The 26293-nt window shown below is 48.3% G+C and overlaps 1 protein-coding gene across 1 annotated transcript in view; it reads right to left on the reverse strand.

The window, feature by feature from the left end:
• Positions 1–781: 781 nt before the first annotated feature.
• Extl3 (exostosin like glycosyltransferase 3) overlaps positions 782–26293 on the reverse strand; it is a 93985-nt gene continuing 68473 nt past the window's right edge. Inside the window, exons 4-8 of the mRNA XM_041665796.1 lie at positions 22200–24810; positions 14714–14841; positions 8230–8374; positions 5849–5977; positions 782–3435 (exon numbers count right to left, since the gene is read on the reverse strand). Of these exons, the coding sequence (XP_041521730.1) occupies positions 3226–3435; positions 5849–5977; positions 8230–8374; positions 14714–14841; positions 22200–24347 (2760 nt within the window). The 5' untranslated portion in view covers positions 24348–24810 and the 3' untranslated portion in view covers positions 782–3225. The remainder of the gene's footprint in view (positions 3436–5848; positions 5978–8229; positions 8375–14713; positions 14842–22199; positions 24811–26293) is intronic.

Raw genomic sequence — 26293 nt, forward strand, 5'->3', positions numbered from 1 at the left:
CCGAGCCAAAGGAGGGCCTGCCTTTGCAGGCCTGGAATTCCCAGGTTCCATCTTCCACAGCCCAGGACAGCACTTGCTCTCAACCAGGTAGTTCTCAGATGCACACACCAAAAGCCTGTGACTTGATGTGGAAGTGGAACCCAGAGACCACCCCTGCCAGGTCAGCACAGGACACCTTAACACATTTCTAAAGCAAATGAGAGGAGCCACAGATGGCTCAGTGGTTAAAAAAAAAGACCTGTTGCTACGCAGATCTGATGCCCTCTTTTGGCCTCAGCAGGCAGCTGCAAACGTGTGAACGCGCACGCACACACACACGCGCACACACACGCACGCATTATAAAAATAAATCTTTTTAAAAATCTCCACAGTAGGGCTGGAGAGATGGCTCAGAGGTTAAGAGCACTGGCTGCTCTTCCAGAGGTCCTGAGTTCAATTCCCAGCAACCACATGGTGGCTCACAACCATCTATGATGAAATCTGGTGCCCTCTTCTGGTGTGCAGGCATACATGCTCACAGAATGCTGTATACATAAGAAATAAATAAATAAATCTTTAAAAAAAAAAAAATCTCCACAGTAGAAAGCTTGGCTGGTGTGCAAAATAAAACATGGCTGACCGCCGGTTCACGCTTGTCGGCTCCCCTTACCGCTCCCTGGCTGATGGTGGAGGGCTCCCAGCTGGCCACTCAGAGACCACTGCATTCAGGCAGACACCCTGGCTCAGGTAACTCTTCTGTCCCTGCTGAGAATAACCAAACACCTCCAAACAGCTTGAGTTAAAGTCTCCATTTATTTCTTTTCTTTTTTTTTTTTTTTTTACAAAAATCCAACGTAAGACCTTTGTGCTCATGGTTTGAAAGGGGCAGACAGATGGACAAATTATGTTATCAGAGCTGCCCCAGGCAGCCCCACCCTCCAGCTTCACCTGTGCTAACAAGGCCACCCCAGACATGAGCATTGTAGGTGGTCCACTGGCCTGAGGCACCCAGGGGGGGTGACTGTCACTCTGTGGGTGGCCCTTGCCCTCAAGATAAAGAGCAACTGAAAACCAAGGCTGTCCTGGCCCTGGAAGCTGAGACTGGGTAGTCAGGTGTGACCCGTGTTAGGAATCTGCACTAGGTGACCATGGTGAGCTGCAGCAAAGCAGCTTGTAGCGGGAAGAATCATTTCCAGGCATGCCCCCTGGCTCCCCAACCTAAATGACAAGCAGGTCCAACTGCTTGTCTCTGCCTCTTGCCTCTGAGAGGGTCCCTCAGATACAGTCACTGTCCATACTTGCTGCTGGGGACCTTCAGTTAGTGTTCCCACCAGGCCCAGAGATGCTACCCCATAGGATGCTCTGACACCACTATCCCTGAAACACATTTCGATGACATCCATGAGTGACCAACAGCTTTCAGTGCCCTCCAGAGGGGTTCTACCATAGAGACGGACTTCCTCATCGGATACCACAGCAATCTACAAGTTCTCACATTAAAGAAACAAGGCGGATAGGGCCGGGGCTCATGGCAGAGCGATTGTCGGGATGCCCATCCACAGCTCCGGGTTCCATCCCCAATACTGGGAAGTAAAAAAAAAAAAAAAAAATAGCAGCCACATAGTTAGCGAAAAAAAAACACCACACTCTTTGGCTCCCCTGAGGGAAGAGGGCTACTGCCACAAGGAACAGAAAGGACAGAGAGTCGGGGAAAGAGTCTAGACCCCTTTGCTGAGGTGCTAAGAACGACGTCCCAGGCAGCCCTTGGCGTCGGGTTGGAGAAGACACCAGTGGAAGCTCTGCAGCAGCCTGGTCCTCTGGCCGCAGGGACTCCTGGAGGTGGAGGCCACGGCAGCCTCCAGCAGAAGGGATCTACAGAGAAGTCAGGACAGCAGCACTTGGGTCAGGGCCTAGGAAGACGGGACTGGCTTAAGGCAGGTGCACGGCCAGGACAGCCCTGAGCTCTGTCTGGTGCAGCTGCTCAGTTCCACTTCAGCCAGGCGGGCGGGGTGACAAGTCACAGGCGGAATCCCTGACACAATGCTACGCTTCCAGTTTCCTGCTGCCACCACCCCCAAAATCAGCTTATTTCACTGGCAGCCCTGGGAACAGAACCATAACAGGGACTGGAGAATGGTGACACGGGGGTGAGCGCCTGTTAGCTTCCAAGGCCGGACCCCAGCCTCCAGCTTCTAGCATGTCCCAGACCTCAAAAGAGGGGGTTTCCAACAGGCAACTCGACATCCGGGGTCTAAACCCCACAGGTACATGATGGAGTCCAGACGTGAGGGGAAAGGTGAACTCACTTAGGTGTCCATCCCAAGGCCCTGCCATGAGACTCTGGGATCCTCAAAGGACACAGGCCAATCGAGACCTGCTAAATAGCACAGGGACCTGCACCAGCGCCCCGCACCGGCGTCACCAAGAGGGTGAGCTAAAGGCCATTGGGCAGCAGAGGCCTCATCCCTGCCTCACCGGTTGCTTCCTTATCCTCTCTCAAACACAAGAAAGAATGGGAGAGTGGCAATAACCCCCAAGACAAGTGCTGCCTGGCACCAGCCCTCAAAGCCCAGGGAGCATGCCAGCCCCGCTGCGCAGCCCCAGCAGGAGGGGAAGCTGTGTTAGTATCACTGAGTCTACAAGAAGGGGTCGGGGTAGATCAGGAGATCTTGCCTAGGCCAAGTCCATCCTGCTTGTTTCTGTAGCCAGTGCCATTGGGACAGTCCAAGTAACACAGGGTCAGGACCCTCTCCACTAAATACATAGCCAGGTAGGTCCCTCCCTTGGAGAGATTGGCAGAAATTTCAAGTGCACCCCCACCCCACCAAATATATATATATGTATATGTGTGTGTGCATATATATGTATATACACGTATGTGTGTACATATATGCACACACATAAATAAGCCTTGAATGGCAGATGTGAAACTCTCTTTAAATAATAATAGTTGTTACTGAATTTAAAAACCACGAACCAGCCGTCCTGGGCTTATGAACTAGAAACTCCCAAGAGTCCCACAGTCCTCAGTGTTCACCATCAGTCAGTGCCCCGTGCAGAAGCCCCGAGTCTGCTGACCAGGATGCTGGGCCCAGTGTGACTGACTCCCTTCCACTCTTCCTGCTGCCTTCCCCAGCAAAGGGTCTGAGCCCCGCCCCACAGATGTCCCTAAGGTCCTTCAATGCCTGGGAACCGTGGAGCGACTCCCCTCACTCCACTCATGGTCTCTTCAGAACTGGCGAGGCCCTAAATGAACTTGAAGCACTTGGTCTTGTCGTGGGGCAGGCGGGTCTTGAAGAGCACAGAGTCCACCCTGAACTGTGTGTACAAGAGGGGCATATAGCCGTACACCTTGACGAAGAAGTTGATACACTTGTGGCGCTCGTGAAAGTGAGAGTCATCATGGGACAGGGCCTGAGGGCACCCTGGGCATCGGAAAGTCCACCTGGATGTCACCTGGAAACAGGAGAGAGCACGGTGAGAACACAGCATGACTGCTGACAGAACCTCATAGCGTGGCCAAGCCAAAGCTACGTCCACAGAGAAGATGCTGAACCAATGGCTCCATCCACACAGCCCAGCATGTATGTATCCAAAACACTCATAGGGGGCCTTTCCATGTCACCATATTTATCAAACACAAAGTATTAGTATGCCCAGTGTGACTGGCCCAAACAAGTCTACCTGCAATCTTTACCTGGGTGGTATAGCAAGATGTTGGTATAGTTGTTTCAACCACATTTTTCATAGTGAAATACTGGAAAACTAGCCACAACAGAAACAAATAATTCTAAAATATTACATAGCCATTACAAAGATATTTAAGAAAATTACATTTTAAAACAATGAAAAAAGAGTTAGTTATTAAGATTTCCAACAATTAGAAAAATGTAAGAAACATGATGGTGTCACAAACCATATGGCTAACCATTAGCATAGGCAACTGGTGGTTTGAAAAGGTATGGCCCCATAGACTCGTGTATTTGAGTGCTTGACCTATAGGGAGTGACACTATTAGGAGGTGTGGCCTTGCTGAAGGAAGTATATCACTGTGAGGGCAGACTTTGAAGTCATATATGCTCAAGCTGCTATGCCTAGTATGGTAGACAGTTCACTTCCTGTTGCCCATGGCTAAAGATGTAGAAACTCTCAGCTCCTCTTCCAGCACCATGTCTGCCTGCATGCTGCCATGCTTCCTGCCATAATGATAATGGATTAAACCTCTGGAACTGTAAGCCAATCTTAATTAAATGTTTTCTTTTATAAGAGTTGTTGTTGGCTGGGTGGTGGTAGCTCATGCCTTTAATCCCAGCATATGGGAGGCAGAGGCAGTAGGATCTCTGAGTTCAGGGCCAATCTGGGCCCTGTCTCAAAAAACCAAAACCAAACAAACAAAAAAGTGTCTCTTTGTAGCAACAGAAACCCTAACTAGGACAGCAACCTTTCACAAAGTTCTACTGGAGACCTGAGCCTGGGACCCAGTGGGATGAGACCTGGGTGGTGGAGACCGAGAAAGATGGTGGACAAAGGTTTTCTTCTCAAGCTCAGCTCTAATTAGAGAGGAAACGGCACTCTAGTCACATCTGACAGAGGTAGAAATTTAAGCTACTTGTGTGTCCTGGACACCCCAAGATGCTCATCAAGCCTAATGTGGTCTCAAACAGGCTGTGAGCCTGAACATGGGAAAAGGGCAAAGCCCTTTGCAGCCTCAAAACAAGTCATACATATGAGCGAGCACAGAGGAAGGACCTGCAGAAACCAGAGCCAGAGGCAGCAGGACGATGGGCGGCTGTGATGAATGTGGATGTACACAGGAGCTTCCTAGAGATATAGAAACCATCCATTCAACCTACAAGCATGAAGAGAAAAACCAGTGAAGGGCACTGAAATTAGAACCCAGCATAGGAAACAAGACGGCAAAGTTATGTAAGCAAGACGATGAAGAGACATGGAGAAAGGTGTAAGGTCATTCACGGAAGTTCAGAACAGACAACCCTGGTCCTGGAGAAGAGACAGGACAAAGTCAGAGCAGAAGGAAGCCAGCCATCCAGTGTACGAGGCATCCATGCAGGCTGTCTATGTATGACATGTCTATACAGGAGAATGGAGGACAGGCATTTATACCATCTCACAACTCTTGTCCATCTATTTTAAATGAAATCTCTTACAAAGAAACATGTAAAAGTAAGCTACAGTAGTACTTAGGGGACACACGCAGACACAGCCTGGCCCCTCACTCCACTTACCCACTGCTCTCTCACCAACTCTCCCTGAAGCCACAAACCCACATCACACACTTACACAACCACTGTTTTCACTGAAGCAGTGGCTTCTTTACATTTTTACTTTAATTATGTGTATACATGTCTGTGTGTAGGTATGTGCACATGAGTGCAGTGCTTGCAGAGTCCAGCAGAGGGCATCAGATCCCCTGGAACTAGAGTAACAGGAGGTAGTGAGGCATCCGACATGCATGCTGGGAACTGAACTGTGACCACCATGTCACAGCAGTGACCAGCAGCGCTACTTTGAAATGCTGCAGCTACCATAAGGTGATGTGAAGACGGCTGTGATTCCTTCCAGTAACAAAGCAGCGAATGCATCTACCCTTAGAAACCACAGCCTGCTTCAGAAGTGAAGGAAGAAGGGGAGTAAAGCTGTCCCACCCTTCCTGCCCCGCAGTCCTTCAGCTCTATCCAGTGGCCTTAGTGCAAGGTCCTGTTTTACAGTCCTGACATCACTTATGTAAGGGGTGTCTTTGTGCACATGACAGGAAAGTCTCTGGGGTGTGGCACCATCACAGCTGCATTGAGACAAACACAAGAATGAGGTGTACATGCACACACCTTCCCACGGATACAAGGCCTACCTTGATGGGGGGCTTCCGTGTGATGTGGGAGACAAGGAAGTTCATAGCAATATCCTCGCAGTTGATGTACTCGTCCACCATGTCTCGGATGGCCTGGGGCATCACGTAAGAGTACAGGTAGGCATAATACTGTCGGGGAAGAAAGGATCGGAACACTGTTAGGAGGTCTCACTTGCAGCAAAAATATGCATGGCTCTAGGGGCTACTGGAAAGGAGTGGGAAGGTGCCCAGCAGGTGGTCACAGCGGGGATGCATGGACTGAGAGCAGGAATAAGCATCCTGCAACGTGGGTCTCCACTAAGAACATCGCATTATCAGCCTGCATCTTTACAGTCTACAAGAACGCACCAAAAGGAAGGCAGCACCCTAACGAAAGCCAGTTCAGTGGTTGAGGAACTGTAGGGGCGGTGGAGGGGACTCGCTCGTCTCAGAATAGGGATTCTGTGGTGCTGGGAATGGAACCTAAGCCCCCTGAACACTGGAGCAGTGCCCACCACCTTCAGAGCCAGCTGAAGACTTCAAAAGGGAAAGTATATGCCAACATCACTCAAAAGAAATGCAATATGGGGCTGGGGTAATGACACTAAGAACTAGAGTTTGGATCCCCAGAACCCACATAAATGCAAGTGGGGTGGTAGCCTATTTGTAATTGCAGCCTGGAAGGTGGAGACAGAGGACCTCTAGAGCAAGCTGGCTGCCAAGACCAGCCATATCCACTCTGGGGTTCACTGAGACCCTGCCTTATTGAATAATGTAGAAGATGATCAAGGATGATCCCTGACATCAGCCTTGAGCCTGCATATACATAGTCTTGCATGTGCCCACACACATGCAAATATATCCTATATACATACATACATACATACATACATATCACACACAACTGGAAAAAATTAATTTTTTAAAAAAACTAAATATAATATGAGCCTTGTAGCATTTTAAATGTCCTTATAACCATGTTATTCAAACTCAAAAAGAACTGGAGCTGTCACTTGGCAGCAGAGCCCTTTGCACCTCCAGCTTAGCTTTGATCCTAAGCTGCACCACAAAAGAAAAAAGCCAGTGATGGCGCACACCTTTTGTTCCAGCACTTGGGAGGCAGAGGCTGGCAGATCTGAGTTGGGGTTGAGGCCACCCAGATCTACATAGTGAGTTCCAGGACAGTCAAGGCTACGTAAGAGACCCTGTCTCAAAAAAACAAACAAAGGAAGAGTGAAAGTAGTATGCCTTACTTACCCACGTATCTGAAACGATGGCCTTTCAACAAGCAAACATAAAAACGTACGCTATTTCTTCATTTCTCTCATGCACGTTTTCATACTCTAGTGTTCCTTATAACCCAGGACACTGCAGCTCTGACCAGACATCCATAAAGAACTCAGGAGCCACAACAGGCTAGCACTAATGTTGCATATCAGAAGAAATAAAGAAAAAGGAGCAAAAGCAGCATAAAGATAACAGTGCAGAGGGACATGATGGTCGAAGGCACCTGCACTGTGGGCATCCAGTGAGCCCAAACCCTACTGTGAAAACATCTCTGGGCAGAAGTGGCAGAGCCTTTGGACAGAGAACCACAGTGGGCCTTGTACAGTGGCAATCATTCCATAGCGAGAGCCAGTGGTCTGCAGGAGTCCTCATGGTCTACAGGCTGTCCTGGTCCTAACTTTCAGTTACTATATGCATGGTTTGTTTGTTTTCTCATCCTGAGATGGGTTCTCACTGTACAACCTAGCCTAGCCTCAAACCTGTGACTCTCCTACTTAGCTACAGCTATTGGGATTCCAGGTGAGGGCCACCACACTAGGCTTCTCTAAGCACATCACCCAGTTTCTTTAAATGCAGGAACAGCTTGCCTCTGGCCCAGAAGGGTATATTGATGTGGGATTCCCCTCTGTAAGCTATGAATATGTTTTATTACCATTGGTTAATAAAGAAGCTGCTTCGGCCTATAGCAGGGAAGAATACAGGCAGGCTGGAAGAGAGAGTAGGCAGGAAGACACCATGTAGCTGCTGAAGGAGAAAGACACCAGAACAGAACCTTACTGGGTAAGCCACAGCCTCGTGGCAATACACAGATTAATAGAAATGGGTTAATTTAAGATATAAGAGGTAGCTAGTAATGTGCAAACTCTCAGCCAAATAGAGTTGTAATTAATATAGAATTAATATAGTTTCTGTATGATTATTCGGGTCTGAGCAGTCAGGAAATGAACAAGCGGGCTCCACCTACAGTATATAGGTGTGTGTATGTGTGTGTGTGTGTGTGCGTGCGTGTGTGTGTGTGTGTGTGTTTGTGTGTGTGTAAAGGTTAGAGGCAGCGTTCATTCCCACACAAAGCTCACCCTTACTAAGGGTATAGCACTGAACCAGCATTCTCTTACCTTGTGAAAGAAGGCAGCACCTGTCAGCACCATGGACAGCTCACAGGAGTAGTTGGAATTGTAGAGCCAGGACTGGTGAGGGATGTCCCACGCGTGGTACCGGCCTGGGAAACCCACAATACGATCACGTGCCTCTCTCCACACCCTGGAAAACACACACACTTAAAATGAGTGCTTTTATTTGGATTGCTTTGACCCTTAGACTTTTGCATTTTTTCCTTTTATTTCCTTTTCCTTTCTCTTAAAAAAAAAAGTCAGACAAGCAAATCAGGTAAATGAAAAAAAAAAAAAACTACAGTGATTGTCATTAATAATCTGCACACAGGTGTCCCTCCAGTGTCTCGTGGGAAGGTCACATTGTAAGGCACTTCAGAAGGTGACAATCTGCTAAGAAGTGGGAGACAACCAATTCCTGTTTCTATAATTTCTTTAAAGGTTTGTTTGTAATGAACATGACACATTTACATGTAATGAACATGTTCCACAGAACACATATGTAATTTCTTTACCCTGAGCTTCCTGCTCCAGACAGCACATGTGAGAAGCACTCAGATACCACAGCAATCACTGTGAGGAGAACCCATTTCCTAAGCTGAGCAGGGCCCAGAGAGAAACCCACTGTGTAAGCTGTCCACTGACCATCAGATGGAGGCATCTGTAAATGCAAGAAAACTGAGAGAACTGGGTCCCACTTTGAGAATCTGAAAAAACATGCAGTGTGCATGTTTGCATGCATGTGTTCATGTCTACATGTAGAGATCGGAGGACACTATGGTGGCATGGGTTCTCTCTACCTTTATGTGGGGTCCAGGATCAAACTCAGGCCCCTAGGCTTAGTGAGCAAGTGCCTCTACCTGATGAGTCATCTTGCTGCCCAGGAGAAACTTTTCTATCATTCCTATAGCTAAGTCAAAATAAATACAATCAGTTCGCAGTCTCACTGGCTGAAACCAGAGCTGAAAGCACAAGTTCCAGGAGCCGGCAGCCGCTAAAGGCCTCAGAGACTGCAGCTGCTGCAGCTGCCCAAGACCTCCTGAGCAGCCTCAGGGCATTTCAATCCCTGAAACAGTTTGAGAGTCACTGATCTAACAGATGATAACTCACAACTTCCACCACAAAACAGGGCCTTATAGATTTCCTCTTATAAACAACGAATTTTTTTTTATTGCGGCAAAATACCATCTTAATCTTTTTGAGGGGTACATTATCTAGTAGCATTAAAGACAGACAAGTTGGGTCACCGTCACAACATCTCCAGGATCTGCCAACCCTCCAACACTGGAGGTCTAAGTTGATACTTGTCTTCCTTGGCCTAGCTCGCACCATTCTTACTGTCAGTATGAATTGTACCTATAGTTTCCTCCTGTGAGTGGACCACACAATGACTCTCTCCTCTGTTCCCACTTCTGACTGTTACAAGTGATTCTGCGTCCACTACAACAGCTCTGCACAAGGTAGGCCCCCAGAGAAGAGACAGAGGAGACAGAAGCATTGCCTGGTACACACCCAACAGGGAAGCAATAACTAGAATATAAAGACCTCAAAATTAAACAACATAAATGGGCGAAGGAAATAAGTGGTTAATAAGTGCATGGAAAACTGTTCAGCACCCTTCATTCTCAGGAAAATGCAATCAAAATTACCTTGAGCTTTCTTGTTACCCAGTCAGAATAGCTGTCGTCAAGGAGACAAACAGAAACTCTAGTAAGGAGGTGTGGACACACAGGGCCCTGACACACACTGCAGGAGTCTAAGTTAATCCAGCCACTTAGAAAATCGGCACGGAGCCCCTCAGGGCGTTAAAGTACAACCTCTACTGAAAAGAATCCAAGTCAGCATCTTGCAGAGACATTTTCGGTAGCATTTCACAGTGGCCCGGGTGCCCATCCATTCTTAAGTCGATAAAGACAGTGTGGCACACAGACACAGGTACAAAGAGTGAAATCATATCATTTTTTAGGAACATGGACGGAGCTAAATTCATCATGTGATATGAAATAAGCTGGACTCAGGAAGACAAAATGTTTTCTATCTTGTGCAGAAATGAAGGGGAAACGACATGAAATTAAAAGAAGTAAGCGGGGACAGAGGAAAAGATGGGTAAAGAGGATGAGCATGCAAATTATATCCTATGGAGGCACAGAAATGTCACAATGAAGTCCCTAGCTTCGTACAACTGATATAAGCTAATAAAACCTAAACAAGGCATACTGTGTTTTCTGCTCTGTGTCTCCCTCTCCTGCCCACAGATGTCGGTGGGGATCTACCCCTGGAGACAATTCAGCTGTGCCAGTTCAGTTCTTGAAGGCTGGGCCCACATCCAGAATGACTAAAACGGATTCACTACTTCCTCACCACCCAGAAAAGTCAAAAAGCCAGAGCTGACAAAGAAGCCAGCACCTTCAGCACCTCTGTGAATTCAAGCTCCTCAGAGCTGGGGCTCCTTTTCTCTGGCATTCTTGGGAAGGAAGCTAGGAGTGTCTGAAGTTCTCCTAACACCTCATGGCCACACCCACAGCTCCCGGCCCCTCAGTGGGCCTTAAGTGTGTCTTTCCACATCAAAAATACAGCCATTTCCCACAACCGACACCTGCAGTGGCAAGACCATTCCTAGAGCTCTTCTAGGCTTTTCTCCTTGCATAAGAGGAAGAGCAACGGCTGATTACCATGGACACAGCCTGGTCAGCAGGATTTTCCTTTTTCAATCTCAGCTAGCCACAGACTTGCTTCAGTAATCCACCACGTTGGGGCTTGGGGGAGAGCTGACCTTCTGCCAGAAGTAAAGATGCTATTTCTGTGACCTATGGCACAGTAGCAAAAGGAAGCCTAAGACCAGGAGGGTCAGGGGATGGAATGAAGACAGAGGAACTCCTGTGCTTCTCAAAGTGAACTGCTAAGGTAAACTACTTTTTCCCAACTTATATGAACTAAAGCTGACAAAATACAATAAAAACAGTTTTGTAAATGCTACTAAAAACACAAAGTGAACACAGATAAATTAGAATTCATCAAAATTGGAAACTTTATGCTTGAAGGAATGCCACAAGGCGGTGCAAAGAGACCGCTGAGCAGACTCTCTGGCCTGAAACAGATACGCTTTGATCTAGAACAAAGAACTCTGGTCTGGAGAGATGGCTCAGTGGTTAAGAGCACTGACTGTTCTTCCAGAGGTCCTGAGTTCAATTCCCAGCAACCACATGGTGGCTCACAACCATCTGTAATGAGATCTGGTGCCCTCTTCTGGCCTGTAGGCATAGATGAAGGCTGAATACTGTGTGCATAATAAATAAATCTTTAAAAAAAAAAAAAAGAACTGTGAGATGGCAGCAATAGAGAGACAAACGATCTGCAGTGGCCATTCTTAGCTGTCAACTTGATTACATCTGGAATTAACTAAAATCCCAAAATAAAGGGGCACACCTGTGAAGGGTTTTTGCTTAATTTGAAGCGGGAAGATCCACGTCTTATCTGAATCTTCGGGGGCAGGAAGACACATCTTTAATCTGGATCTTTTCAACTGGGAAACCTCACCTCTAATCCGGACCACACCTTCTGCTGGAAACCTACACAGAGAGGTGGAAGAAGGAAGCTTTGCTCTCTGCCTGCTCGCTCTCTCCACCATAGCAAGTCCATTCTTTCCCTGGTATCAGAGCCTACTTGTTTGGGACCCCAGTGGATTCTGAATTGTGACTGAACTACTGGATTCCTGGACCTTCTGTTGATGGCAGCCATTGTTGGACTAGCTGGACCACAGCCTTTAAGTCATTCTAATAAACCCCCTTTCTCTACACACAATCCAAACAAAAACAGGCCAAATATCTGAAATCAACATTTCTCCACCAAAGGCATACAAATGGTCAACTAATTCATAAACACGTGAACAGACACTCAACATCAGAGTCGTTAGAGAAAGCAAATCAAAACTGTAAAGGGGAACTGGGGAGATAGATGGTTCAGTCCATAAAGTTGAAGCTGACTTCTGACCTCCACATGTGTATATACTTTGCACACACACAAATCTATCTTGAACCACACCGCTTCACACCCACTTAGGATAGCTCTAAAATAAAAATCAGTAAGTGTATGCACTGACAAGGATAGCGGTAAAGTGGCATGCTCACTAACCGCTGGCTGGAAAGTGGTGTGGCTACTTTGCAAAGCAGCTTAGCGGGACCTCAAAACATCCGCCCTCTGGCCCAGCCGCCTCACAGCTAGGAATGTACCCAAGAGAAATGCTCCAGTCCAGACATGCATATGCACGGGCACAGCATACCACTGAGCTTCACTAAGCAGTAAGGACCCAAATGTCCATCAGTACTATTAAGAAAGACAACATAGGCTGGTGGTATGCACCTTTAATCCCTGCAATCAGAAGGCAGAGGCAGCAGATCACTGAGTTCAGGACCAGCCAGATCTAAATTGCAAGTTTCAGGCTAACCAGAGCTACACAGTAAAGAAACCCCTCCCTTTTTTTAAAATTTTTTTTGTTTTATGTGCATTGATTAGTGTTTTACCTGCATGTGTGTCTGTTTGGGAGTGTCAGATCCCCTGAAACTGGAGCTGCCATAGGGGTGCTGGGAATTGAACCCAGGACCTCTAGAAGAGCAGCCAATGATCTTAACCATTGAGCCATCTCTCCAGCCATCCCGAGACCCTGTCTTTAAATAAACGAGGAAAGAACATATGGTACCCATACAACAGGAGTGAAGCACTGCTGCACGCTATGAGACAGACGGCCGTAGAAACACAAGGTAGAAAGGAGAAAGCCAGCCGCCAGCCGCCAGCCGCCAGCCGCAGGAGGCCACTTATACCCACAATAGGAAAATCTACAGAGATGTGAAATTTGGTGGTTGCCTAGGACTTAACAGGGCTGGAGGATGAGCAGTGGCTGATGGGTCCGGTTTCTTTTGGTGATAATGTTTTCTAAAATGGACTCTTGATGACCACATAAAAATCTACCCAGCTCAATACCTGGATGTATGAATGGGAGTATACATAAATTATGTCCAATAAATGCCACCAAAAACTTGATTTCAAGCAAAATGTTCACTTGGGTGTTAGCACTAAGGCAAACTTAAAGCAGCACTCCAACTAATCCATAATTCACGTACGTGTGTAACTCACATTGTTCTCTTTGATGGAACAGGAATTAATAATTCATTTTCCACAGTGACCCCGGGTGACACAGTAAATGCCAACTTCCTGAAAAAGTTCTGAGTGCTCAGTGAGGTGTTTTCCTGACCTCACTGTGGAGGTTTCACACACGGACCTGAGCCCACACCAGTGACGACCCACTCAGAACCCCCAGCCCACTTCAGTCTCTTACAGGTAGTATGCCTCACTAGGCCCTAAGCCCCCAGCGCACGGGCCGAGCGCAGCAGCACAGAAGAGAGAGTTGAACAGGCCTGCAATCCACCAGCTGGCTGCCACTTCCTATGGCTCTGCTCTCTGGTATCTCAGCTCACTGCTGTAGATCACTTATACAAACTACAACTCCTACATCGGGCCCTAGGGTTGTGCTGGCTTACCTGTTTATTAATTTGATTAGACGCAGCCCTGGGCTGTGTCTGTGACTGCTCTGATCTTATAAGGGGACTCATCCCTTGATGGACTTATAATGGGATGGCTTTATTGGGAGATGGTGGAATCCTAGTTAGAAGGGCAAGCTTATTGGGGGCATGTCTCTGGGGGGACACCCTGTCCTGGTCCCCTTCCATACTCAGCCATTTCTCTGCTTCCCGTCTGTCAGGACAGAGTCTCCTCTCCACTCTCTCTCCTTGCCATGCTGGCATGTCCATGTGCATGGAGCCAGGCACCTGTCGACAGGATGCTTCAAAGCCCGGTCAAATCAATCTTCCCCTGCGATGCTTCTATCAGGTTATTTTGTCATAGCAAAAATTAACTAATTCCAGGGACATTAGTGAGAGAAGCCAAGGTTCTCAGGTAGTCTCCAGCACACAGCATGGACAATGTTGGTGACTAAGGTCAGTGTCACCACCGCTACTGCTACCACCTCCTTCTCCCACTCCTCTTTTCCTGTTGGACCCTTGTTCTCCACCCCACTTACATCTTGGGGGCTGGTATTCTGGCCCTGACCCATTCCTCACCAAACGGTCCTTTGTTCCTCCCACCTATCTAGGAGTTGGTTCACACTCCTACAACACAAACCCAATTTCCCCACCTCTATTCTTAGCCACAGAGGATGGGTTTAAGGATGACAAGACCTGCAGGTCCAGGAGAGGCAAGCAACCCTTGCCCAGCTAATTAGAGACTCCCATCTCCCTAGCCCCAGAGGAAGAGCCTACAGAGACTAGAGCAGCCCTGAAGAGGATAAGCAAGAGTCAGCCAAACCACCAAGACCTGGGACCAAGCCCGTCCTACGATGCCCTGACAGCCTCATAGAGTTTCTCCTCTCTGTCAGCTGTCAAGTTCAAATCGGTTTTTCTCACTTTCACACTGAAGTGTTTGCAAATCTGTCCCTCACCGAAACCCAAACATGATTTCATCGTGGCGGAGGTGAGCGTCATCGTCGATAGACAGTATGGCCTCTGTCTCAATCTCATTCCAAGGCAAGAATCGATTGTTCAAACTGTTCTTCTCAGTACGGACAACCTGAAAATGAAGGCAGAAAACACAAGAAATCAGCGCTACATCAAAGAATTCTCAAAGTGACTTTAGTCCAGATCTTACCAATGACTGGCCTGGTGGCCTGCCACTTGCTTGTGACACCTAGCGTGTGCCTCTCAGTGAAGCTGCCTCCCACTCAGGACACACAAGAGGGCCTCACACTAACCACTAGTCCCAGAAAACTGACTTTCTCATGAAACACTGAGGATTATTTATACAATGAACACAGAAAGCCGAATGGAGAAGAGTGTTTCTCAGTTCACTTTGTGGTACCCCCCGCCACAGTGCCGACGTATGCCGTCCACAGTGCCGACGTATGCCGTCCACAGTGCCGACGTATGCCGTCTACACTGCTGACGTATGCCGTCTACAGTGCTCACTACGCATACAGAAGCCTTTCCTTTCCTGGCAAGCTACATGTGCACAGGCCTGATTTGTTCTGATGACCACGGAGGTGTCTGTGCTGCGTCTTCCTAGGGAGCAACATTTTGGTACGAGGATAGAGGACAGATGTTTCAGGCAGGAGATTTAGCTGAGAACACAGGTATGGAGATTTCTAGACCTGGGATACACTTGATCCTTGGTGTCAGGAGGAGGTTATCCTCCGTGCAGGACAGATGGCGATGGAAGGGAGATGACCATTCCGGCTTTCTGGGTCCCTGTAAGATCCTCTCTGCTTTCTCGAGGTAAAATGTTGCTTTCTCATTATCTGGATAATAGCTAAGGAACTTGAGGATTGAATAAGATGTCTCCATAGGTCTGGTTCCCAGTCGGTGGCTGTTTAAAACGTTTAGGAGGTGTGCTTGGCTAGAGGAAGGGTGTCACTGGCACGTGCTTTAAGTGTTTAGACTTAACGGGCATGGTGGCACACACCTTTAATCCCACACTCAGGAAGCAGAGGCAGGTGGATCTCTGGGAGTTCAAGGCCAGCCTGGTCTACAAAGCAGGTTCCAGGACAGCCAAGGCTGTAACACAGAAAAAACCCTGTCTTGAGAAACCACATGCAAAAAAAGCTTAAGACTTGGGTCATTTTGAGTTTATTCTCTGCTCCCTGCTGTGGACCAGTATGTGTTTGCTCAGCTTCTCCCCAGACGCCATGCCTGCTCTTGTCTCGCTTCCTTGACACAAGACAGTCTTGTCCCTCTGGAACCATAAGCCCAGAAAAACCCTTCATTCTGTAAGCTGCTGTGGCCATGCCGCTTTATGACAGCGCTATAAACAAGGGCGCTATCACAGCGCCAACTGTGGCATCTCTCTGACCATTACCTGAGGGGAGGGGCTAAGAGAGTTCTGCTCTGAGTTCTGGAGACAGCACTGCTTGCACATCTGCACGATTTTGGAGATGGTCTTGGAGCTGGACTTTCCCAGTCCCTTGCCTGCTAAACTGATGCTAACTTTGCAAATGTCTTCAAACCAAAGCCACCATGGAAAATTTATCACTAATTCCTGTTCCGTCACATAAAAGGACATCAATTACAAATGTAGGTGAAGTTTCAAATTAGATGGAGTGCTGCTTTAGCCAGGCCGCAGCTCCACAGATGTTCCAGCCCCATCAACAAAGAAGGATCGCAACTACCCTGCTCCAGATGTCAGAGCCCAGCAACAGACTCGGAAATCCGCCCTGCCCTGAGCATATTTAGCCAGTTAAAAACAAAAACACAAAAGCAGCCCTGGTTTGTAGTCAGTGGCCTCCTAAGCTCAGATTCAGTGGTAACAGAACAAAGAGGCCAAGTTCTGGGTCAGGAACCAGAATGGCCATTTAACAGGCAGAGATTGTCAAACTGGGTTAAAGAAAGGCAAAAGAGACAGAACTACACAGAGAGGGAGAGAGAACACAACACATAAGGGTACCGCTTAGTGGTAAAAAAGACTCGCCTAGAGTGTGAGGTCCTGGATTGGATCCACACACACACAGCCAGGAGGGAAGCCACCAACGCCTTATATCTCAGCAGCCTTTGTTCCCCAGGGAGCAGGAAGATGATCAGAAGTGGCAGGCGCCAAAGGCAAGTTTAGTAATCCCACCCATGTTAAGATGCTCCCAGTTTCAGAGATGTTATTATCACAGATCATGTGACCACCTGAGAGGATGGAACAGGTGACCGCTCACCCAAACTGCCCCATCATTCACTCCTTTCCTAACACACCCTGTGCCTGCTCACAGCGCTGAAGTTCAGTCAGTCCTGCAGAGTACAGCCCCTCATGCCCAGAAGACACACACAGAGAAGTTCCATCCCTCAAGCTTCTCCTGAAGACTATTGGTTCTGTGAATTGATTTCCAGCAGGATTACCTACAGCGTCCAAGTACTTGGTATGACTCAAAGCAAGGACATTCAATGCCAGGACTATTGGAACTAGGGCCTCCAAGTCACCAGGCTGCATTTCCCAAAGAGCCCCAGGAGATGGCTCTGCACGGGCACAAGGAAAGCAGCGTGGCTGTGGAGCCTATCTAAGCAGAGGAGCGATTCCACTCAACCTCTGACAGCGTGAGCCTGGTGACTGCTCGGCTGTCAGCAGAACCTGGAGTCAGTCACCAGGCAAACAGATGCAGTCTGAGTCCATAAATGAGAACCGAGGAAAACTGAGGTGAGGGGATGATCTGGGGCCCAGAGAATAGACAAAAGGATTCATTTGCAAACTGCAGTTCACAGGGGTTTCTTTGTCCTCCCTTCCCCACCCTAAGATAGAGTCTCTCTACTGTAGTCCTGGCTATCCTGGGTCTCACTATGTAGACTAGGCTGGCCTCAAAAGCCACAGAGAGCTCCACCCGCCTCACCTCCCAAATGCTGGGATCAAAGGTGTGTGCTACCACACCTAACTTCCCTCTTATTCTTTAAAAGACCTGAGCTGGGCAGACCACAAAGCTAAGAATCTAACAGCAAACAAGATCTGGCCCAGATTCACAAGCAGGTTTGTTTGCAAGTTCACTGAAATCCATCCCTGAGATGTCTGCCAAGAAGTGAAGAAGAGGGAATTTCTGATTCAGAAACTGAAGGGAGAGGTTTCACCTTTAACCCCAGCACATTGGAGGAGGGAGCGACAGGAACGTAAGTTCAAAGCTACATAGCAAGTCCCAGGCCAGCCTGGGCTGTGTGAGACCCTGCCTCAAAACAAAAACAGGTGCTGCCTTCAAAGCTATAGCACTTAATCATTAGACTGATGCTCAGCAACTACCCACTGTCACTTTGGGCAACAGAATCCTGACAGAAAGACCCAGCCATTCCTAAACCCATTGCACAAGACCAGCACTGGCCTCTCGGAGTTTGAGAAAAGCATAGCCAATGTAAGAGAAACGAGCCAACTAGAAGAACTTAGCAACATTCCCACTTCTGTTATTTGGTTTCAAATTACAACAGGAATCCTCCACCCTGACCCCCAAAACTGGCAGTTTCTTCATGTTGTGCCAGGAAGGTAGATTGCAGACTTAGTGTTTGCACTTCGGTAACTCTAAAGTATTGCTTTAATTACGAGGCCAACACTGAGCAGAAGGAATAGCATGCAGTGCCAGCACAGAAATGTCCGACATGTGTCATATAAACATGTGGATGAATGAAAGGGGAACACGGACAAGCCAGCCCTGCAGTTTCCAGAATAAGCAATAAACTTGTCAAATTTACAGATCAAAAACTCAACAATATAAATAATCCTAAAGAATGATAATGAGACAAATTAGGAGACCTCTTAGTATTTGTTCTGTTTTATTTTTCTCGCTATGTTTGTTCAGACAGGCTGGCCCTTAACTTACAGTCCTCCTGCCTCCACCGCTGGACTGCGGGGATTACTTGTAGGCGCCACCACATTTGACTTCTAATCTTACTTTCCAGAGGAGGAAAAGAAATCTACTGACCTACATGGATCAAGTTGGACAACTCTCTGTGCCATTTGCCTGTTTCACAGAGCACAGTCGTGGCAGCCGGCCATCTGTTGCCATCCTTCACAGTCTGACTCTGTCACACCTTTCTTCTCAACACCGTGCAGGGCGCCAAGTTGGCAGCACTGACCTACAGTACTCACCTAGAGCCTGCACTGCTCCTGACGGTTGTCCTTTACATCACTAAGACTACACTGGCTCAGCCCAGCCTGATGGCCTCAGCCTCGAAATGTCGCACGCACAGCACATTTCTGTAGCTAACCTCATCTCAGGCCATCCCAGAGGAGGGATGGGAAGAGCAGCTGCTTCCTCTAACTCAGAACAAACCGCAGAGCTCAGGAATGAAGAGCAGGAAGCCTGGGAAGCTGCACCCACCGCGTCTCTAACTTGTGAGCACCAACATCAAAGACCTTGAGGCCAAGGGGGCACTGGCTCGCTCACTCACTCACTGAACAAATGGGGGGAGCCAAAAGGAAGAAAAACAAGGGGCGGGAGCTAAGAGTAACAGCTGCTTTTCATTCATAACTTTAATTACGAGGCTCATGCAGCACAAAACAGCCCATGTGTTAACTTCTGAGACAAGTCTGTTTGAGCTTTTTAAAGCAGTGCTGGCGAGCCCTGTGAAAGCACTAGTAAAACAGCACAAACTAGAGGGTGAGCCCCCAGGGAGACGAGGCACACAAAGACCACTGGGCACCAAGAAGATGCTGAAACAGTTAGCGAGCTGGGCTGGTAAGCACATCTGTCCCAGTGTGCAGAAGAGTGAGGTAGGAGCACAAACTCAGGACAGCCTGGTTACAAATGGAGAGCTCCAGCCTTCACAGCAAGCCTCTGCTTTCCAACCATCAATGCTGCTCAAAGTCACTGCAACTTGAGACTAGCACAATCTCGCCTAGCTTGCTACATGCTTTCCACATGGTTATTTTACAGCTTTGATGTTATTCATTATATATTTATATTATTTACTCATAAGCAATTGTATGCCTTTCCAGGAAATTTGAGCTTGGTACAAAAGAAAAGCTATGCATTAATATAGCTGGAAATCCTGACACCTACTTCTACTTTGGACATCAAGGTGGAAAACCTACTTTGAGAAGCATTATAGACAGAGCCCTTGCTGGCCCTGACACCTGCCTCCACCAAGAGGGTCAGCAATTTCAACTGCTGCTCTAAATACCTGCTTCCCTTAAGCAAGAAGCACAGTCAAAATGTTTGGTCAACTACACTGAAATTCTCTAACTTGAAACTCTTTCCTGGGGGCTGGAATGATGGCTCAGTGCACTGGCTGCTCTTCCAGAGGACCCAAGTTCAATTCCCAGCATCCACATGGCAGTTCACACTGTCTTTAACACCAAGATCTGACACCCTCACATATACGTGCAAGCAAAACACCAATGCACACAAATGCAGTAAAAAAAGAAAAAAAGAAAAAAGAAAAAAGAAAAGAAAGAAAGAAACTCTTTCCTTTTAAAAATAACTAGAAAAGACTGCATGCTACTACAGGAAAGTATGTTAATACGGCCCATTTGGAGAATTTCTGGCACTTCTAGCTAAGTATCATATTACTGCAATAGGCTGCCCAGAAATCACAGGGGACTACTCATTCCCCACCAGATTAAAGAAAGGATTAGCTCTGGCAAGTTCTCTGGTGGATTTCAGTCATCACTTACTGGAAGTAGGAAGCCAAGGCTGCTCTGCCATGCACCGTATGAGGAAATCTGTTTCTCATAAAACAGCACACTTGAAAACAACTCAACAACACGGGTCCCAGTCACTGCTCTGCTGCTGTAAAAAGACACTATGACCAAAGCAACTGTTTAAAGAGAAAGAATTGAACTTGGAACTTGCTTAAAGTTCCATAGGGTTAAGTCCATTATTGCCACGGTGGAGAGCAGGCAGGCAGGCAGGCATGGTGCCAGAGCAGTAGTTGGGAGCTGTATCCTGATCTACAGACAGAGAGCAAGACACGGGGCCGGTGTGGGCTTTGAAACCTCCAAGTCCAACCTGTGATGCACCTTCTCCAGCAAGGTGCATCCTAATCCTTCCCAAACAGTTTATCAACTGGGAACTAAGCATGCGAACAGATACACCTACGGGGAGCATTCTCATTCCAAGCACCACGACCTGTAACTGAAGACCGGAAAGGATGCAAACTAACTAGGGAAGCCTCTCCGAGAACTCCCCCATTCAGAATATACACTAAACACACACACATCCCCCATGCTACTGCTCTTCAGAAAACACTGCAATGGGCATGCTGGTGCACACCTTCTGTCCCAGCACTCAGGAGGCTGAGGCAGTGGAGCTCTGCGAGTTCAAGGCCATCCTGGTCTACATAGTGAGTTCCAGGACAGCCAGAGCAAACTATATAGTGGGACCATGTTGGAAGGGGGAAAAAAAAAGAATGAAAGGAAACCTCTTAAAAGAATGACTTTACTAACAACATAAACTTTTAAAAAGTGGACTAGACCCAGAACTCTTTTCTAGACGTATCATCCCAAAAAAACTCTGAATTTTCTCAAGCAAGCATCTAGCAATACACAGCCCACCAGACCTTCTTTGTCACTTTTTCTAGAAAGTACTCACATCACAATGCAGCTAAGTGCCTGGTGGTCTTGAGACAAGAGCAATAGAGTGCCTCTCTCTCCCAGCTGGCTAAGTGTAGTATTGTAGGCAGACACGTGGAAACCACTCTCCCCTACACACCCAGCTAATGTCTCCCCTGGACCCTGACTCAGACACAGGAGAACATTAGTACAGCTTGCAAAATACTCGGGAAAAGAAGGCTCAAAATCTTCAACTCTCAAATATCAAAAGCCCCAACGCCAGCCTTCCAGAGGCTTCCACTGTACCCCAGGAGAAGACCTGTGTCATTTTCCCAGTCCTTTGGGAGCAAATGAAATGGAAGATTCTGGACTCAAACGTGCTTAAGCACAGTTCCTGTTACCAAGCACCAGTCTTGGCGAGAGCTAGAGAAGAGAGATGGAGAGACTACATACAGTGCCTACTAAATGCCCCGAGGCAGGGTTCTCCAAGGCATCAGTATGGAAGCTGCCAGAGGGATAACCGAGGGAGCTTTGTGAACCTTCAAGGCTCCAGCTTCAGTTCCTATTGTGGAGGCACCAGGGAGACTTAGAATGTGCAGGGCAGCAAAGGAACCAGCAAAGCCTGGAAGGCAGCAAGCAGAAACTTCACAGGGAAAAGAGCCTGGAGGGCTTTATAAATAAATAGGTAAATGCACTATACCAGGATGTAAAAGGCACACACACACACATACACACACAATGTATATTCACCTCTGCTACCAGTGACAGAGCAAAAGTGGTAAAAGCTACAACAGGCATTAAGAGTGCGGTACAATTCCGCGCAGTAAAACGTACTGTCCATTTCTATTACCATGATGGGGAAAGCTACAACAGGCATTAAGAGTGCGGTACAATTCCACGCAGTAAAACGTACTGTCCATTTCTATTACCATGATGGGGACACCAATGTCTGGCCACAAAAGGTCCTCCGAGGGCAGCTTGGGAGAGTTCCACACCACCACTACCTTGTTCAGGTAGGGGAGGCCGTTGAGCCTCTCCAGCGAGTTCATGAGCACTTCCTCCCGCTCGTAGGTCAGCATCACAACCGTGAACTGCTCCCGCTGGACATTGCCTCCAAGTGCTGCCTGGAACTCCTTGCCAGAGCCCCCAGCCCCACCACCAATGGGCCGAAATCCAGTCCCTGAGCCCAGGAATTTGGCCTCAGAGGGCAGCACAGGGTCAAAGGGTGTGTGGGGGAAAAGGTGGAAAGGCCCGGGAGCAGAGTTCCAGCTACGGTAACAGTCTGTGACGGTCAGAGTAAAGTTGCGGAGGTATTTAGGTGAGGCATAGGGCGGTTCTGTCTCTACCGGCCCCAGGTCCAGGTCCCCATTGTCAGCCATGTTGGGGTCAGTTCCTGCTGCTTTTCCTGAACGATGGGGGATCTCAGCTGCTACCTCTTCCCGGATGGGAGCAGCTGGGATCTGGATGCGAGTCCTAATCATGGCCAGCACGGTATTAAAAATACTGTCAGCAGTGGAGAAGTAGGTCTCCCAGAGAAAGCGGCCTTGCCGCCTCATAGCCAACAGATCACTGTCTGAAAGACTCCGTAACAGGAAGTGAACCTCCGTAACACGTGGCTTGGGCACCACTAGGGCGGCCTCGTTCCACTCCAGCATGTCATGGTATGGGAGCTGTACCTGCTCCCCTAGTACAACAGGCACGGCTCCCGCTTCCAGGGCTTCAAAGAGCCGTGTGGCACACCCTGATGAAATAACCAAGTGTGGGTCCCCGGGGGTGATGATGAGGGCAAAGGTGGAGAGCTTCAGCAACTCTAGGCGGTCTTCCCGCTCCCCACAGAGTGCCCACTCAGTAGGCAGACTAGGCCTCGGCTGGTTTTTGCAGGTAAATTCTACCAGCACCTGATCTAACTTGCTGTCCTGCACGGCCTTCAGGGTGGCAATGATCCGGTCATCATAGTCGGCTGGAGGGTCACCTTCCATTTCCTCCTCAAAGGAACGGGCCTCCTGAAGGCTAGATCTCAGGGACTCAATCTTCTCACCCTGGAAAGTAAAGAGATACTTCCGCTTAACTGGCACCTGCGGGGGGATCTCCATGAAGTTGGGTTCAGACATGGCATGGACAAGTGGTGACACTACCAAATCAAAGCCAGGCCTGTACTGGGCGGCATAGAATGTGGACTGGGCCACCATGGCCCGGCCTGTACTGACGTTGTACAGTAAATTCTGTGTGTCCGACTTCCGGGACAGGTTGATGATGACATGGTTGTGCCCATCTGTCCTCCAGTGTGGCAGAGAATACAACTGCTTCTCAAGGTCAGCGGGCCGCAGCACAGCCGGCTCCTGCATTTCTCCCACTAACACCACATACAGGCATGCAATCGCTGCGTTTTCTGTAACATAAACATTAGCTCTCGCTGTAGCCTGAAAAGCCTGCTTGACCAAAGGGTCCAGGTAGCTCCCAAAGGCAAACTGGTCACTGTCGTAGACATAGACGGGAAAGCCAGAGGTCAGAGGGCAGCGAGAGTAATCAAAGCAGTTGTGCAGCCGGCAACCCCGAGTGACCTTGGGGGGCGGCAGGCCAGCATCATCCTTCTCGGGGAGCAGTCGGATGGGCAGGGACAGTTTGGGCTGGTTCTGGGCCATCAGCTCCTTGTAGGAGTGCTCGGTCTGGCTAATAACGTTCTTGAGCTGCAGCAGGTCCTGCTTGGCGTTCTCTATGCTCTTCTTACAGGCTTCAATCTTGAGGTTGAGCTTGGCGATTTCGCTGTTGAGCTCCTGCCGCTTGGCTTCGAGCTGCAGAAGCTCTTCGCTCACGGACTCACGAATCCGACAGAGATCTAGAACATGCTTTACCTCGCAGAGCTCGTTGCCAGCCCGAGGGCCGAAGATGCGTTTGCCGGCTTCATCTGCCTCATCCAGAGTGGTGAGGTAATAGTGAGCGATGAGGGGGAAGAAGACCAGGATGATGAAGAGTGTGAAACTCAGCCACGTCAGCCGGATACGGTTGGACCAGCGCAGCATACAGGTCTGACCGCCGTTCCCCACTCCCCCATTCCGCAACATGGTATAGCCTGTCATGAGTTCTCTGTGGCTCTGACCCACTCTGATCACGTCGGATCACACGCCATAACCGTAAGTGTGTGTGACGAAACTCAACCTCTTCTTCACACACAAGTTTCTGGAAGAGTCCATGCGCGCCCCGCGCAAGGCACCAAATAAAATGGAAATTTCATTTTCCTCAGCCGTGACTCGGAAGGTCTCTAACCCTAGTCAGGCAGCTCCTAAGTATTGGCTGTTGTCCTCAAATAGAAGAAGGTACCACATTGCTGATGGGACGACAGGGAAGAGATCCATGGTGTTAAAATCCAGGGACAGGGCCCTGGGCTCGGAGGGACCGTTTTAACTGCCATAGCCTTTGTTCCTTGGCCTTGTTGACCAGCCAGTATGCATCGCTTCTGTTCAAGTTAAACAGTGGCTGGTGAAAACAGCTGGCAGCTTGAGATGCCAGCCCCGTCCTCCATGTCACTACCGACAGTCAGGCCTGCAAAAGAAGAAGAATCTTGTCAGTCTTGAAAAGATTATGTTCAAAGCTCCATCACCTGCCCACACGCCAGCCCCGCTCAGTGGTTCCTACCCGAGACCTGGGCACCCCGTGAGATGAGGGAAGCAGCATCCATCTGGCGCTGGTCCTCTCCTAACATGAAAGTCTCCCTGTGAGCTGCTCAGCAAAAACAACTCTCGAGAAGCTCGGTTTGTTAAATTTAGAGTTGAAAAGAGTTAAGAGAGCTCTTTTGAACTTCACCCAGGAATAGATGAAAGGTATCCTCCAGTTTGTGTCTATTTATCTTCCATTAGCAGGCATCAGGCACGCCTTCTTAAAATAGAAGCAGTAACTCGGGCTTTCAGAGAGAGCAGTGGACTTAGAAATGAGGGCATCGTCCTTCGCCCTTTAGGGAAGGACCTGCCGTCGGCCCTCACACTCAGTGACCTAAACTTGGAAATGGAGATCAGTGCATGCAGATGACGAGGAATTACCGCGCTATGAAAATAAGTAGAGGACATGAGTGCTGAGACTCATGCATTCTACACAGCATCCCCAGTGCCCTCCGCAAACTCTCCAAGGCCAACAGAGGGGCTTCCTACCTACATTCCCTTCAAACTGACCTATCTGGAAGTCAAGCCGTGCTGCTCTACGCCAAAACACACTCCATTTCATTCATTTACTTCTTCACACACACAAAAACACACTCACAGCCAGGGAGGGTGGCACAGCCATTCTAGGTAGCGCTCCGAAGGCTGAGGCAGGAGAGTCTTGAGTTCAAGGCCAGCCTGTGCTATGTAGTAAGACCCTGCCTCAAAAAAAGAAAACAAAAGTGTGTGTGGCTACTCTTGACATACCTAACATAGGTCAAGAACTGCCTAGCACGTGTAATGACCCTTGCCCTCAGCAAACTTTAAGAGTCCAAGAGACAAGATGGGAACAGCTGCAGAGCACTTGTCTGTCTTGTCAGATCTGTGGATTTGATCCCCTCTGGGAAGAGGGAAATGGGAAGACACACACCAAGTGCGTCTCACGGGGGCTCACACTCCCAGCTTCCACCTCTGCTCCAGCTGTGCAGCTCTTAAAGTCTCCTAAGTTTTTGTCTACAAACAGGTCAAAACAAAAAGCTGATAACAATTCTACTAAGGTTTACGGAGAACAAGTGATCAGGATGACAAAAAGTAAAACAAAAATCCACCCTTAAAACACTAAATTTGGATAATTTAAACTTGATAAACAGGGACCAAAACAATCGCTCAGCAGTTAAGATTGCTTACGGCTTTTGCTAGGATCCAAGCCTGGTTTCCAGCACTCACATGGGGTGGCTCATAACCACCTGCAACTCCAGCTCCAGGGGCTGCAAACACCCATACTTATGTGCACAAATCCACACACAAACACATGATTTAAAACAAACATAAATCTTTAGGGGCGAGTGTGGTAGCATACACCTTTAATACCAGTATTCATGAGGCAGAGGCAG

This window comes from Microtus oregoni, unplaced genomic scaffold, assembly GCF_018167655.1.
Source record: "Microtus oregoni isolate MIOR12 unplaced genomic scaffold, Mior012 000001F_ref0000356, whole genome shotgun sequence".
Classification (NCBI taxonomy): Eukaryota; Metazoa; Chordata; class Mammalia; order Rodentia; family Cricetidae; genus Microtus; species Microtus oregoni.